The sequence below is a fragment of the Notechis scutatus genome, chromosome 2 (genome assembly GCF_049901735.1).
Source record: "Notechis scutatus isolate UNSWTSFEM ecotype Mainland chromosome 2, rNotScu1.2, whole genome shotgun sequence".
Taxonomy (NCBI): Eukaryota; Metazoa; Chordata; class Lepidosauria; order Squamata; family Elapidae; genus Notechis; species Notechis scutatus.
The window spans coordinates 104176532-104192107 of NC_142010.1; the positions used below are offsets into that span (position 1 = coordinate 104176532).

A 15576-nucleotide genomic window follows, 5' to 3' on the forward strand; every position below is an offset into this window, starting at 1 on the left:
ACAACCCCCACCTGTGGATGTCAGGCCCTCATACCACCCTCATGGAGTCTGTTTCTGACCATTTGAGCAGCCACATGCACATTTGTGGCCTGCTGGAGATCATTTTGCAGGGCTCTGGCAGTGCTCCTCCTGTCCCTTCTTGCACAAAGGCAGAGGTAGTGGTCCTGATGCTGGGTTGTTGCCCTCCTACAGCCTCCTCCACCTCTCCTGATGTACTGGCCTGTCTCCTGGTAGTGCCTCCATGCTCTGGACACTACGCTGACAGACACAGCAAACCTTCTTGCCACAGCTCGCATTGATGTGCCATCCTGGATGAGCTGCACTACCTGAGCCACTTGTGGGGGTTGTAGACTCCGTCTCATGCTACCACTACAGTGAAAGCACTGCCAGCCTTCAAAAGTGACCAAACCATCAGCCAGAAAGCATAGGAACTGAGAAGTGGTCTGTGGTCACCACCTGTAGAACCACTCCTTTATTGGGGATGTCTTGCTAACTGCCTATGCTTTCCACCTGTTGTCTATCCCATTTGCACAACAGCATGTGAAATTGATTGTCAAACAGTGTTGCTACCTAAGTGGACAGTTTGATTTCACAGAAGTGTGATTGACTTGTAGTTACATTGCGTTGTTTAAGTGTTCCCTTTATTTTTTTGAGCAGTGTATAATCACAGTGTATTTCACATTCCATTTTGAATACATAGTGAAAAAAGGGTCTTGAGAATTTACAAGGTTGATACTTTATGTACAAAGCTATTATAGAATCTAGTTGTTCTGCTTCAGAAGGTAACAATGAAAAGCAATTATGATGTGTAGAGCCCCTAACAATACTGTGGACCCTGGTCAAGCAGCGGTGCTTATATGCCATGTCCTATATAGTGGCTAAGACACTTAGCTTGTCAATCAGAAAGGTTGGCAGTTTGGCGGTTCGAATCCCTAGCACCGCATAATGGAGTGAGCTCCCATTACTTGTCCCAGCTTTTGCCAACCTAGCAGTTCGAAAGCATGTAAAAAATGCAAGTAAAAAAATAGGGATCGCTTTGGTGGGAAGGTAACAGCATTCCATTCACCTTCAGCATTTAGTCATGCTGGCCACATGACCATGGAGATATCTTTGCACAGCACTGGCTCTTCAGCTTTGTAACGGAGATGAGCACTGCCCCCTAGAGCTGGAAACAACTTGCACGTATGTGTGAGGGGAACCTTTACCTTATATAGAAGGAAGTGAACATCCAATAACCTGTTCTGCCATCCTATCCACTCTCTCTGCACAGCCTTTCTGGTCAAAACAGTAATACTTCCAAACAAGCAATACTACAATATGACAGGATGCTTTTAACCATCCCTTTGTGGAAAGTGGAAAAGGCATGGGAAGTAAGATATGCTTTTTAAATATAATTCAAAAAATGCAGGTATTGTTGTGCTTGCTTCACCAGTGTTTCACAGTTAAGAGATCAAGCTTCTTATTAGCTGCACTCCCAGAAACTTAATACTACTAACACCTCCATGGTTGAATCATTAATACACATATATCACTGTGCCTCCTTTTCCTGAAATTGATGATCTCTTTTGTTTTTCCAAGTTGTTCATTTTACACTAGTTCACTAATCCCTCTACACCAGGGATTGTCAAACTTGTGTCTCATTGGCCAGATGCGTCACATGCTGGCCATGGCCAGCAAAGAGGAAAAAAGGCATGATACATCACGTGATGACGCCTTGATGGAGTGATTTTGACACCCCTGCTCTACACTCTTTTTGTAAGCACTATCATTATCATCCTAAAAAGGCCCACTTTTTCCACTATATGGTTAGTAGCAAATCTTGCACAACAGGGTGAACAATAATGTCACAATACTTGTTTTGATAACTGATGCACCATTTTAAAAGTATCATAAGGGTATAGCTAAATTTGTTTTGAAGAGGAAAAAAATGTGACTGGTCTGACCTGTACCATTTCTGATGTCTGTAACAAGAAAATCCAGTTCTAGCCTTGCAGCTTTAGTGGAGCAAAGAGAGAGCAGTAGTATAAAACCAGATGTTCGTGTAAAAAGGAAACATTTGGGACTAATACTATGGAGGACAAGTCTCAAGTAGATTGCTGAAAGGTATGTACACTGTGATCATTCCACAAGTGGTATAATAATGTTACTGAGATTTCAGACTGTCTTGTAAATGCAAATTTATCTTTCACTGTTGTTTGCCAAAACTTAGTAAATGATGCACATCTTTAGATTCAATATCAGACTAAATGCAAAGATGTTATTGTTTTGGTTGCTTTATTGGATTGCTGTCATTTTGGCAGATTGCTAAATGCATAAATATGCCCAATTCTTCTGAATTAGGAACAGACAGACCTAAATTTACCGACTAGGGGTTGGTAAACAATTGTAGGAGAAGATTAGCCAGGATGAAAAGAGGGATCAGTCTGGAATGATTATGTAAGTAAAAAAAGAACTAAGTCCAACTCACCCTGATTGCCATTGACCCTTCTCTAATCAGATGTTGACCATGAAATGAGAAGATTCATATGCATAGGCTTTTAGTAATAAATCAAATTGAACCTTCATATATGGACGTAGTTTTTTGCTATTGATCAATTTTTCAGCTGCAACTCCCTCAATCTCTAGTTGCTGATTATGCTGTCTTAGTATAAAGTCCAAATCTTTGGAAAGTGCCAGACTGCTATTCCTGCTCCTATTTCACCATTATCATAGGTCAGGTGTATCCAACCCACAGCCCATGGGCCACATATGGCCTTTCACAGCGAGTAATACAACTCCACAAGATCATAAATGTTTAACATTATTATAAGACATAAGACATAAGAATTTATTTGTCATTACACTCGCAAGCGGGTGCAACGAAATGAGGTGCTCTTCCACAAGCAAAACTGGACAAACACCACTAAAAAAGAAAAAGAAAAAAAAATTAAACTAAACACAACCAACCATACAATAATCTCTATACAATTTAAAAATGTAAATACCCCACTACTCTCAGCCATTAAGCTCCACAAAAATCTTATGACCCCGCATTCAAACTCAAAACTGCACTTGGATAAAAACTGTTCTTAAATCTTGTCGTCCTTGTTCTTAATACCCTAAATCTCCTTCTCGATGGTAATAGTTCAAAGTGCTGATGTCCCGGATGAGAGGAGTCATTCAATATGTTAAGTATCTTCCTCCTACATCTATTCCTATACAGTTCTTCCAAAGAGGGGAATGAGCAGCCAATGATGTTTTGGGCCGTCTTGATCACCCTCTGAATTGCCTTTTTCTCTGCCACTGTGCAGCTCGAGAACCATACACAGAGACAGTAGGATAATATACTCTCAATTGAACTCCGATAGAAGGTAGTCAATAGACTCTCAGCCAGTTGTTGTTTCCTAAGAATCCTTAGTAAATACAACCGTTGTTGTGCCTTCTTAATTAAAGCAGCGGTGTTTGCACTCCAGGTCAGGTCATTTGTAATGATGGTCCCGAGAAACTTACATTCAACCACCTGTTCCACACGAATTCCCTCTATATACAGGGGCTGAATGTCTGCTCTTTTTTTTCTGTAGTCCACTATAACCTTCTTAGTCTTCTTAATATTAAATAGAAGATTATTATTTTTGCACCAGCGGGATAGCTGTAATACCTCATCCCGATATGCAGACTCATCATCCCCAGAAATGAGTCCTACAAGCGTAGTATCGTCACATTATGAACATTAACTATATATTTTACGTGTGACACAAGACAATTCATCTTCACTCAGTGTGGCCTAGGCAAGCCAGAAGTATGGATACCCCTGCTGTAGATGATAAGAGCTAAAGGTGACCTCATTCCCAAGTACATTAAAACAGACCCATCCATTCATCTTCTTCTTCCTTTTGTTGGCTCACTCAAAATTGCCACTACAATTTTCATATTTTGGGAATCTGTAAAGTGCAGGTATCTTCTTAGAATGTGACTCTCCAATGCTATCTTCCTCATACTTACTCTAATACCATCTAGCTACATTTCACATTCTAAATTTACCCATAACCAGATTAATTACATAACATTTGTTAGACACGTGTCATTAGAGTACTCCTTCAGTTGCTCCAAGTTTGTTTATATCAATAGAACAAATACTTAAAGACAGCATTTTATGTTCCCCAAAAATTGATAGAAGAAAAAAGAAGAAGAAAGACAATTTAGGGAGTAGATGGAAAAAGAGTAGAGAAACAATCACATTGACTTTGCTTCTCTCATTCTCATGTGACTTTGCAGCTTTTTTCCAATCCAAAAATCTTATCCCTTCTGCTCCATCAGGGCCAGAAGAATAAACATGCAGGTGGAGATGGTCCCTGGGGCAATAATACTGTTCATCCTCTTTCTGCTCATATTCTGGGCCTTCCAGTTTCAGCAAGCAAGAGGCAGGCTCCCTCCTGGTCCCAGGCCCTGGCTCTTTCTGGGGAATCTACTGCAAAAAGATGTTCTGCCTCTGTATAAAACCTATCCAAAGGTAAGACTGTTTTTGATATGACTCCTTTCTTAGCGGGAGAGAGATTAATAATTATTTGGGAGATTACCAGTTATCCATAATTTAGAGTTTAATTCTTTCTTTCCATTATCCAAATGGAAGAAATAGCCCAGCCTCTCAAAAGCAGAACTGACAAAGATAGAATAAGTATACAAGTCAAAATAGCCAAGAAAATAATAAGAGAATGCCTAACCACTCTGAATGAGTTCAAATCACCTTCACCAGATGGTTTATGTCAGACGGTTCTCTAGGAGCTGTCTCATCCACTGAATGTAACCTTTCAAAGCTCCTGTAACATATGAGAACTACCAGAGGACTGGAAGAAGCTGATGTGGTCCCAATCTACAAAAAGAGGGGGAAATGGATCCAGGAAATTATAGACCAATCAACTTGACATCAATACCTGGGGAAATCCTGGAAAAGATAAGCAAGTGGAGGGTTTCTGAGCATCTAGAAACAAACAAGGTGATTAGTTAAAAGCCAACATGGGATTCTTAAAAAGAGACCTTGCCAGACAAACCTTATACCTACCTTTGATAAAGTGACTAAATTGGTGGATCAGCAAAATGCTGTGATTATACTTGATCTGTTTTTCATTGTTCTGTTCACAGTATTATATACATATTTGTTCTGCTTTTCATTGTTCTGATTACAGTAATTAGCTTATGACTTCAGAAATTTCACTTAAAGTAGCCATGAAATTTAGTCATGAATGAAGAAATATACCTATAAAAATTGTAAGAGTTGTGTATGTAGATGTGTATTTTAAAAGAACTATCTTCTAACACCCAACAATAATATCTTTGCTAGATATTTCAAGTTACTTCTGAATTCTACATGTTTAAATCGCATCTAGCAGTCCAATATTGTGAAGGGAATATTAATGCATGAATTGGTTTTACCTAACTCATTATCATGATGTTAACTTAGTTTTGTGAAAGTATATTGAAGAACCACTACCAGCAGGGGTGGGATTCAAATTTTTTAACAACCAGTTCTGTGGGCATGGCTTAGTTGGTGAGTATGGCTTGGTGGTCATGTGACTGGGTGGGCGTAGTCAACTCGACGTCAATCACATCAAGGGGCGCTTCTCCTTGCCTGGCCTCTCATGACAGTGGGGATGCTGCAACGGTCATAAGTGTGAAAAATGGTCATAAGTCACTTTTTTCAGTGCCATTGTAACTTTAAATGGTCACTAAATGAACTGTTGTAAGTCAAGAATTACCTGTACAGTAATACAAAAAGCTTCTTTGCTTGCAAAAAGCTGCCCTAAATACCAATCATTAGATTAAAAATACCTGCAAGCCAGAGTTACAAATCAGGCAGAGTGCCAGAGCACCGTGAGGAATTAAAATAGTTAAAGTACAATGATAACTATCAGCAGCCAACTCTTGCTCATAAAGTGAAACCCTTTAGCAGAGAGGTCATTTAAGTTCTCCATTTGTACCACTTAAAGATACCAGCCACTCATCTCACAAGATTTTCTAAGGAAATCATCCAGGTTTAAAGAAAGGCCCCATGCCCCCCAGAAAGGCAATTAAAAAATCAGTGCAAACTATACCCTAATAGGACAGTGCCAGATACCACTACAGCAGTGAAAGAAGAACCCCTCCCCAGATAGAAAAAGAAACCATGAGGTAGGAAAAAATTCAAACACAATACAAATAATTAAATCACAACAGTAGCTGCTGCTTGTTAAACCAATTACCATAACAAATAGACATAGGATTTTTTCCCTTCCAAACAAAGCTGAATAGGGGAAATTATCCCATCAATAAACACAGGATTAAATGTCACCAAGCACAGATTTAAACTTCACCAAAAAACAGGTTTTGGACCAAAACTCAGAAAGGATATGTAAACTCACATTTGAATGTCAATCTTTTTTTTTTTTTAAAGAATTTTATTGGTTTTTTAAAAACAGACAAAACAAACAAAAAATAAAAACATCTATATATACACAAACAGTGTATATATATATATATACACAAACAGTGTGTCGGTTGGTTCATCAGTTTTGTGCATTCATTTCATAGTCCCGATTACAATTACATTACTTAGTAACTCATATTATCAATCCAAACTTATATATCCTAGTATTGCTATTAAAAAATCATTTGACTCTAATTTTATTCATTCATACTTTATGAGCTAACTATAATTATTCTATAACATATCATATAATCATACCAAATCTATCCTAAAACACTTTATAGATATGATGTCAAATAACAAAAGAAAAAGAAAAAACAAAAATATTCCTTATTACCTAACATTCTTAATATTCTATTATTATATTTTATCATCCAACCATTGATAGAAAAGATCCCAAATTTTATAGAATTGTTTATCCTCTTGCTCTCTAATTTCAAATGTCAATCTACTCATCTCAGCACATTCCAATATTTTCTTAATAATTTCTTCCTGCAATGGTATTTTCTCATTCTTCCAATTTTTAGCAAATACAATTCTAGCCACTGTTAATACATTTACAATCAAGTATTTCAAATCTTTACTGTATGTATCTGGTAAGATTCCCAATAAAAAAACTCTGGTTTCAAATCTATGCGTTTCTTTGTCATTTTTTCCAACCACGTGCGGATTTTAGTCCAATATTTTCTAGCATCCTCACAATTCCACCACATATGGTAATATGAGCCAGGTATCTGATGACATTTCCAGCATTTTTCAGATTTATTCTTGAACATTCTTGCTATCCTCGTCGGGGGAAAGAAAGTGCCACCTGTAAAACATCTTATACAAATTTTCTTTATAAGCTGTTGACATTGTCATTTTATAATTTTCCGACCATAGTTTTTTCCATTTCTCTAAATCAATCCCATATCCAAAATTCTTCCCCCAAACAATCATAGTTTCTTTAACTTGTTCTTCCTCTAACTTAATTCCCAGTAAATAACCATATAATTTTTTAATCACTTTCTCATCAGTACCTGTCAAAATCTTATCTAGATTAGTCTGTTTATCATAAAATCCCTCTGTTTTAGAATCTTCATCATACCTTGAATGTATTTGCGCATATGAAAACCAATTCATCTTTATACTTTGTTCCTCTAGATTTTGTATCGATTTAAGTTCACCCTTTTCATCCAATAGTTCCCCATATCTAACTGTTTGTTCCTTCTTATAAATTATAGGGTAGGAAAATGCTTCAATAGTCGATAACCAAACTGGAATTTTCAAATAACATTGTCTTTTTATCTTCTCCCAATTTAACCACAAAGATTCCCATATATAATGTCTTCTAAAATAACCCTGTGTTTTAGTTCCCTTATACCATAAAAAGGCATGCCAACCCAACAACAAATCATGACCTTCTAGTGTCAACAATCTAGTCTTTCTTAATGTTATCCATTCCTTAACCCACATCAAATTTGCAGCTTGGTAGTACAACTCCCAATTAGGCAGACCGAAACCTCCTCTAATTCTAGCATCTTGCAAAAGCTTTAGCTTTATTCTCACTTTCCTACCTTGCCATATATACTTCAACACAATTTTGTTTAAGTCTTCAAAATAGTCTTTTCCGAGCCTAATTGGTATTGTTTGAAACAAAAATAAAATTCTGGGTAAAATATTCATCTTGATTGTTGAGATTCTCCCTATTAATGACAATTGCAAATTTTCCCATTTCTTCAAATCTGAAGCTATCTGTTGTTTCAGTTTAATATAATTATTCTCTTTTAATGTACTACATCTTGATGTCAAGTATATCCCCAAATACTTGACCTTGTTCGTGACTTGAATTTTCAACAAGTCTGCCAGTTCTTCTCTTTGTCTTAGTAGCATATTCTTTGTCAAAATCTTTGTTTTGTCTTTATTTATTTTCAAACCAGCCACCTCGCCATATATCTCTATCTTTTCCAATAACTTTGAGGCTGTTTCTAAAGGGTCTTCCAAAATAAAGACTAAATCATCCGCAAAAGCTTGCAGTTTGAATTCTTCCTTTTTAATTTTCATTCCTTTTATGCTTTTATCATCTCTAATATTTCTATTCAACACTTCCAAGGTCAATACAAATAACAAAGGAGATAGAGGACATCCTTGTCTTGTGCCTTTTCTTATATTAATAAAGTCTGTGAGTTCTCCCTCCATCATTACCCTCGCTGTTTGATTATGATATATGGCTTCTATTGCTTGAATAAATTTTCTAGCAAAACCCATCTGTTCCAGTAGTAGTAACATAAATCTCCAGTTCACATTATCAAATGCCTTTTGAGCATCTAGGAATATCAAAGCCATTTGCTTTTCAGGATGTGCCTCGTAGTATTCCAAAGTATCCAGGATTATTCTCATATTGTCTCTAATTTGTCTCTTTGGCAGAAATCCATTTTGGTCTGTATGAATGAAATTATTTAAATATTTTTTAAGTCTTTCTGCTAAGATTGAAGCAAAGATTTTATAGTCTGCATTTAATAAAGAAATAGGTCTATAGTTCTTAATTTGCAATGGGTCAGCCTCTTCTTTTGGAATAAGTGTAATATAAGCCTCTGACCATGTTTTGGGTATCATCTTCTTTAACATAGCTTCATTCATAACTTCTAACAATGGAATGCTCAATGATTCTTGTAATGTTTTATAGAATTCTGCCGAGAGCCCATCTGGACCTGGTGCTTTCCCATTATTTTGTTTCTTAAGTGCTTCAGTTAGTTCCATCATTGTTATATTGCTTTCTAGCATTTCTTCAGTCTCTTTGGATATCTTAAGTAGGTTAGCATTCTGTAAATACTGTTTAACTTTTTCCTCATCAATATTCTCTTGCTTATATAATTGCCCATAAAAGTCTCGGATAATTTCCTTTTTCTCCTTATTACCATGACAAACTCGGCCTTGGTCATCTATTAACTGCAATATTTTTCTTGATTCTTTCTCCTTTCTCAATTTATATGCTAGCCATCTACTTGGTTTATTTGCATCTTCAAAATAATTCTGTTTAGCATTTCTAATTTTCTGTGCCAGTTCTTCTTTCTCTATTAAACCCATTTTATGTTTAGTTATGTCCAATTTCAATTTAATATCTTTTTTTCTGTGGCATTTTCTGTAATTCTTTTTCAAGTCTTTTATACTCATCTTCCAAGGCTTTAGTGGCTTGCCTTTTCCTGATATTCTTTTTATTTGAATGTCAATCTTTCTAGCTAGCCAATAAGTATTTCTAGGGAAGTATTTCGTCCCAACAGCAGTGTAAAAAGCTTAAAACAACCCTTCCCCTTAAAGTATCAAGAAAAAAAAACCTCTTTCAGAGACAGTAAGTTTAGGCATATTGCCAAGAATGTAATAAGGATGGAAAAAAACAAAAAGATATTGCTTCTAACTACTGGTTCTCCGAACTGCTTAGAAATTTAACAAGGGGTTCTATAGAACCGGTCAGAATCGGTAGAATCCCATCCCTGACTACCAGCCATTCTGCTGAACAACCCATGGTGTATGGATCAACAGGCTGTGTTATCAACAATGGTGTTTTAATTAGGTAGATAGTCTTAGACTTACATAGTGTGGGAATAACGCTAAGAAGAAAAATTCTTCAACATACAACTTTTTGTTTAGTGACCATTCAAATTTACAATTGCACTGAAAAAAGTGACATATGACTGTTTTTCACATTTATGACTGTTGCAGCATCCCCACAAGCACATAATCCTAAGCACTTGTCAACTGGCATACCCCGCAATCATGTAACATTTTTTTCTGACCTTCCTAGCCAGCTTTTTACAAGTGAAGTTAATTGGGGAAGCCAGATTCACTTAACAGTGACACAATTCACTTAACAATTGCAGTGATTCATTTAATATCTATGGCCAAAGAGGTTGTGAAATGGGCAACAATTCACTTAAAATTGCTTGACTTAACAATGAATATTTGGGGCTCAGTTGTGGTCATAAGTTGAGGAGTATCTATAACATCTCACTGAAAATTGGTTGTCATTGGAAGTAGGTTTTGCACCAGCCAAGTGCCCAGTGGAAGAAGGATATTTAGTTATTATCATCTGTAAGTTCTTACAGGTTTTCAGCTTCTGTGCAGATAACTATATGCAAGGCATTCTGATTAAAATTGGCCTGAAGGAAACAGTTGGGATTGCTGCTGGAGTATCATCCTCACTGCTGCCAAATGTCATCCTCTTGAGCAGATGGATATTTTTTTTGCTGAGTTGACAATAGAATTTCTTAGAATCTCTTAGAATAGAATGAGCTGGAAGGAACCTTGGAGGTCTTCTAATCCAGCCCCCTGCTCAGAGATAGTTGGTGCTTGATAGTTGATGTCAGCAGACTGATGCACACTGACAGCTGCATATTGGACCTAGTTTTTGTCTTTGGACTGTTGAGATATGATCTGGTCAAGGAGGTCACTGACATCAATCTATTGCTGTAGACAAATTTATTGTTATTTATTAAATTTATACACCACCCATCTCACTCTTGAAGTGACTGGGTTTCATGGGACTCTGGGCTTCAGATCACTCCCTGGTTGCCTTTTGACTCATTAGGGTAACCCTTATTACGGGTACACAGGGTCTATTGAAATGACCTGCTCAGGGTATTGATGGACCAAATAGGATTTCAGGGTTTTTCCTTGAGAAGCTGCCGAGGCCAATAGTCATATATTTGGCCTTGTCCTGAGTGCCAATACTAGGGTGTACCATGGTTTACAAAGGAACTCCAAAAGATTGAATGCTAGAGTGAGTTCCTAGAACATCATTAGAAGAAGACTTGAAGCAAGTCTGTCCCAACGCAGGTTTACTAATAAATTTATTATATGCTATCGAGTCATTTTTGATTCCTGCCATCCACAAAGATTTTCTCCATGATAATATATTTCTAGCCTGTTCTTTCAAGAGTCCCAGTGGTGCATTCTGAATCCATCAACCTTACTGCTGGTCGTGCTCTTCATTTTCTTCCTTCTGTTCCCAGTATAAGAGCCATTTCCAGAGAGTTAGAGTATTACATAATGTATCCAAAGTAGATTTTGAGTCTTGTGTTTTGTTTCTTGAAAGAGGTTGATTGGCTTATTGGTCAAAGATTTGTAAATCACCTAAGAATTGGTGAGCAATCAGAGTTCATAAAAATCAGAAAATTTTAACCACCCACAGCAAAACAAGCCAAGCTGAAAAAATAGTAAAATAATACCACAGCTTTTTACCCTTATGTTTCTCCATCGGAGTTAAAAAAAGATATTCTAGAAAGATATGCTTCCTTATTTTAGCTTGATTTCAGCAACCTTCTTTCTTATAATTTAACAATAAAGAAGTCCCCAAATGGTACAGATTTTCAAAAAGGAGTAATAGGCTGTGGCTGAAGAGAGCCCTTTTTAATATTTCATTTTAGTTACATTTCTTCCACTGTATCTCAGAATTAGAGCTTTTTTTGTTTTGGAATGTAAATTGACTTATTCCACTTGGTTGGCTGCTGGGTTGTTTTCTAGGTTTGCTTGGTTAGAACATTGACAGATTTTTCTTCTCAGGGTTGCCTTAATACAGTTAAGGATATGCCATCAGTTCTTGTAGCCATTTGACTTCGTAATGATCATAAGTGCTCATCTGAACTTCATCCTCTTGTCAGTGTTCTAACCAACTCTCCATCCCAATTCAGCACTCAGAGACTATCCAAGTAAGAATTTATTAGAGAAGTCATATTAGAACACCTGGGAGAAACCCGAATCTAAATTCCTGCGTTTTCCCCTGCTTTACTAAACTCACGCCCAGCCCCCTTACTGATGACCCTCAAGTCACACGCTCCAATCCACCTCCATTCTGAGCTCCTGCTAATTCCAGTCACTCCCCTCCAAACTCTAACAACTCAATCTTGAGCTCTGGTGAAAGAATGTTGTTGTGGCTATCCTCTCTTTTCACTTCGCTCTCATTCCTACAGTTACCTATCCTCCCTTGTGTCACACCCAAATCTGATTCAAGATGGATCTGGGGCTGACAGGCTGCCTCCCCTCAAGTGATAACATCCTGAAATGAAACAAGTGACAGGGGTTAGAATCCACAGCAATTAACCACCTCCCCCCCCAGGTTCCGGTGCTGGGCATCCTTATGCGAGTCTTTATGGTGAAAGGGTGGATGGCTCCACTTACCATCACGTCCTCATTGCCACTCCCTCTGGAGCCAATCACTTCTGGGACCAGAGTTTCACCATCCTCAAATGGGAGAGGCTCCTTCTTCATGGAGTTAGGTGATCCAATCAGCCTCTTCCCCTTCTCTTATGTTATCTGCAATGGCAGTAATCATATCCCAGTCTGATTGGTATTGGGCACCATAATGATCAATGTGTGCCCAAATCCAGCTGAGGAAGTAGGATAATTGGTCTCTGGTGCCGTTAAAGGTGACTGGGAATTGTGGCAGGGTAGTGGCTGGAGGCAGTACAGCTGCGGCTGGAGAATTTGGTGGCAGACCTGGACCCAGCATCCACTGATATTGGATTCACCCATGATGGGATAAAAAGCCCTCCTGGGCAGAACATGGTCTGCAGGCAGCATCCCTGGAGGGGCTGGTGGGGCTTGTTGGATCAGTCTGGGTATGCCTCCCTGCCTGCCTCTGTTCCCAAGGCTCAATCAGTCCAGTGGCCCTAAGAGTCATCCTACTGCATCAGGTGATTGGGCTGCAGCTGCAGTGGAGTGACTTCGTTGCTGGGACCCGGGTTTTGGACTAGTCACTGCGGATGCTCCACTCTGGCCTGCTACTGCTCCAGGTCCTGGATAGTGGAAGACAGGCTGTGGCAGCACCCATCCTGGCTGGACTGTGTGTGGGGCGGTCTGGACCATGGGACCCACACTCAGCTATTCAAATTTTCTGGGTAACCTGGCTAGCGACTGGCTCCACAACACTGGTTGGAGTCTCCACTCTTGAAAATCGCCAGCCTCTAGGAATTGTGGTGGTCTCCACTCATAGGCAGCCCCAGCTCCCAGTGGGCACTGTGCTCCCAGAGGAGGGGTAACACCAATCCCTTGTTCTGTCAGCAGAGTCTGCCAAAGGGTTGGTTCCTTGAGTCTCACACCACTCTGGATATCAGCCTGTGTGGCCTCGGCTGCTGCCACTTCTGCCTCCAAGGGTAACAGCGGGTTTCACAGACTTCCTCCTGCATGGGTCCGGTGGCCTCTTCACCAGTCTCTGGTTCTTGCTCCATCTTCCCTGAGTCTTTACACTCCCAGTATTTTGGGGGGAGCTTTTTGGGGCTCAGTATCCTGGGCAGCGGCACTACGTTTACCCCCACCCTGAAGAAATTACATATCTTATCCAAAAAATTTCTTCTGTTCAGAATTGAAGAAAGTCCACTTGCCAATTCTGAGCTGACTAAAGGAGACTGACAATGTCCTGCCTAATTGCCTGGAGGCTGTAGATTTGAAATGGAAGGAACCATCTCTGACTCAATCCAGCCAAGAACAAAAGGCTGTGGGCATTTCAGCCATCCAGATCTAGAGATGTTCCATCTCAGACTTGGATAGGACAGCTCTTCTCCATTCATGCACGGTACACAATGTCCAAGTTTTCTTGGCTGACAGCTGACAGCTCCTGCTCAATGAGCAGATGGCAACTCTGGTCAGGAAGGCCTTTGCACATAATGGAATATTGTTTACATGGAGCTATTGTTTAAGAACACCTGGAAGCTTCATCTGGTGCAGAATGAAGTGGCATGGTGGGGGGAAATGGTTATAACATACAAATCCAACAATGAGAGTACATGTGGATTAATCTTAATTAATTTTTTTATAAAATGTATTGTTGGTATTTGTCACGGGAAATTTTTTTTAAAGTACTCCGAATTCATGCTGGAATAGTGAACAACAAGAAGGAACTTTTTATCAATCTTGGTATACATGTAAAAAAGCTGAAAACAATTGTATCAAAATACACATGTTAATTTAGAAGATTTTAAAGATGAATATGTATAGAAGGTAGAGGTATTTCTTCAAGATCACGTGAAGTGATAATACCATTTTATAATGCCTTGAAAAAGCCACACTTGAAATTCTGCATCCAGTTTTAGTTGCCATGATGTAAAAAATATGTCAAGACTCTAGAAGTACAGACAAGAGCAACAAAGATGATTAAGGGACTGGAGGCTAAAACAAATTAAAAATGGTTGCTAGAATTGGGTATGTCTAGTTTAAGGAAAAGAAGGACTAGCGGTGACATGATAGCAGTGTTCCAATATCTCAGGGGCTGCCGCAAAGAAGAGGGAGTCAAGCACCTGAGGGCAGCAATGGATGGAAATTAATCAAGCAGAGAAGTAACCCAGAACTAAGAAGAAATTTCCTTTCAGATAAAACAATTAATCAGTGGAACAACTTGCCTCCAGAAGCTGTGATTGCTCCAACACTGGAAATTTTTAAAAAGGGATTGGACAACCATTTGTCTGAAATGGAATAGAGCAGAGATTGCCAACCAGTGGTCCACAGAATCACTGGTAGTCTGTGAGAAAATTTTGGTGGTCCGCAGCACACCAGTGTCTGCAACAGGGTTGATACCAGTGGGGGATGGACTGATGTGCATGGGGAGGGAGGGTAGCGCAAGGGAGATCGTGGCATCAGAGCCCTTACCAGGTATTCCCTGGTCTGTGAGGGGAGAGTGCGATCTCCTGTACCCCTCCCCTCAGGAGCTGCAAAGTGCTTGCTGCTTCTCTGGCAGCCACCAAGCCTCTTCCCACTGTGCTTCTTTTCCTCCTCACCAGAAATGCTCACATGCCCAGTGGGAAGGAGGAGGCTTGGTGGCTTCCAGAGAAGCAGCGAGCATTTTGCAGCTCCTGAGGGGTGGGGTCAAGCCTCCCGCTTGCAACATCTTCACCCTGGGCATCACTGGCAGCCATTTCCTGCGGCTCAGGGGGTCCACGCTCTTGCCACTGCTGCTCAGTCTCCTCGATGCATGAAGGCAGGAGACAGGATGCAGCAGCCATGACATGGGTTTGCTAGGGAGATTGCAGGATTGCCCCATCTCCCCACCAGCCAGATGGTCTTCAGCACATGGCTCATCAGCCTCGGGACATCAGATTCCCACAACCCACTCAGAGGTTCCTTCTCCACCCCACCCCCAGGGACAGAGAGGGGGGAAGAGAGAGAGAGAG

General features: G+C 39.5%; 1 protein-coding gene across 1 annotated transcript in view; it reads left to right on the plus strand.

The window, feature by feature from the left end:
* The first annotated feature begins 4324 nt into the window (after positions 1-4324).
* Positions 4325-15576, plus strand: part of LOC113426276 (cytochrome P450 2C5-like) — a 40080-nt gene continuing 28828 nt past the window's right edge. The window contains exon 1 of the mRNA XM_087954183.1: positions 4325-4489. Within this exon, the coding sequence (XP_087810309.1) occupies positions 4325-4489 (165 nt within the window). The remainder of the gene's footprint in view (positions 4490-15576) is intronic.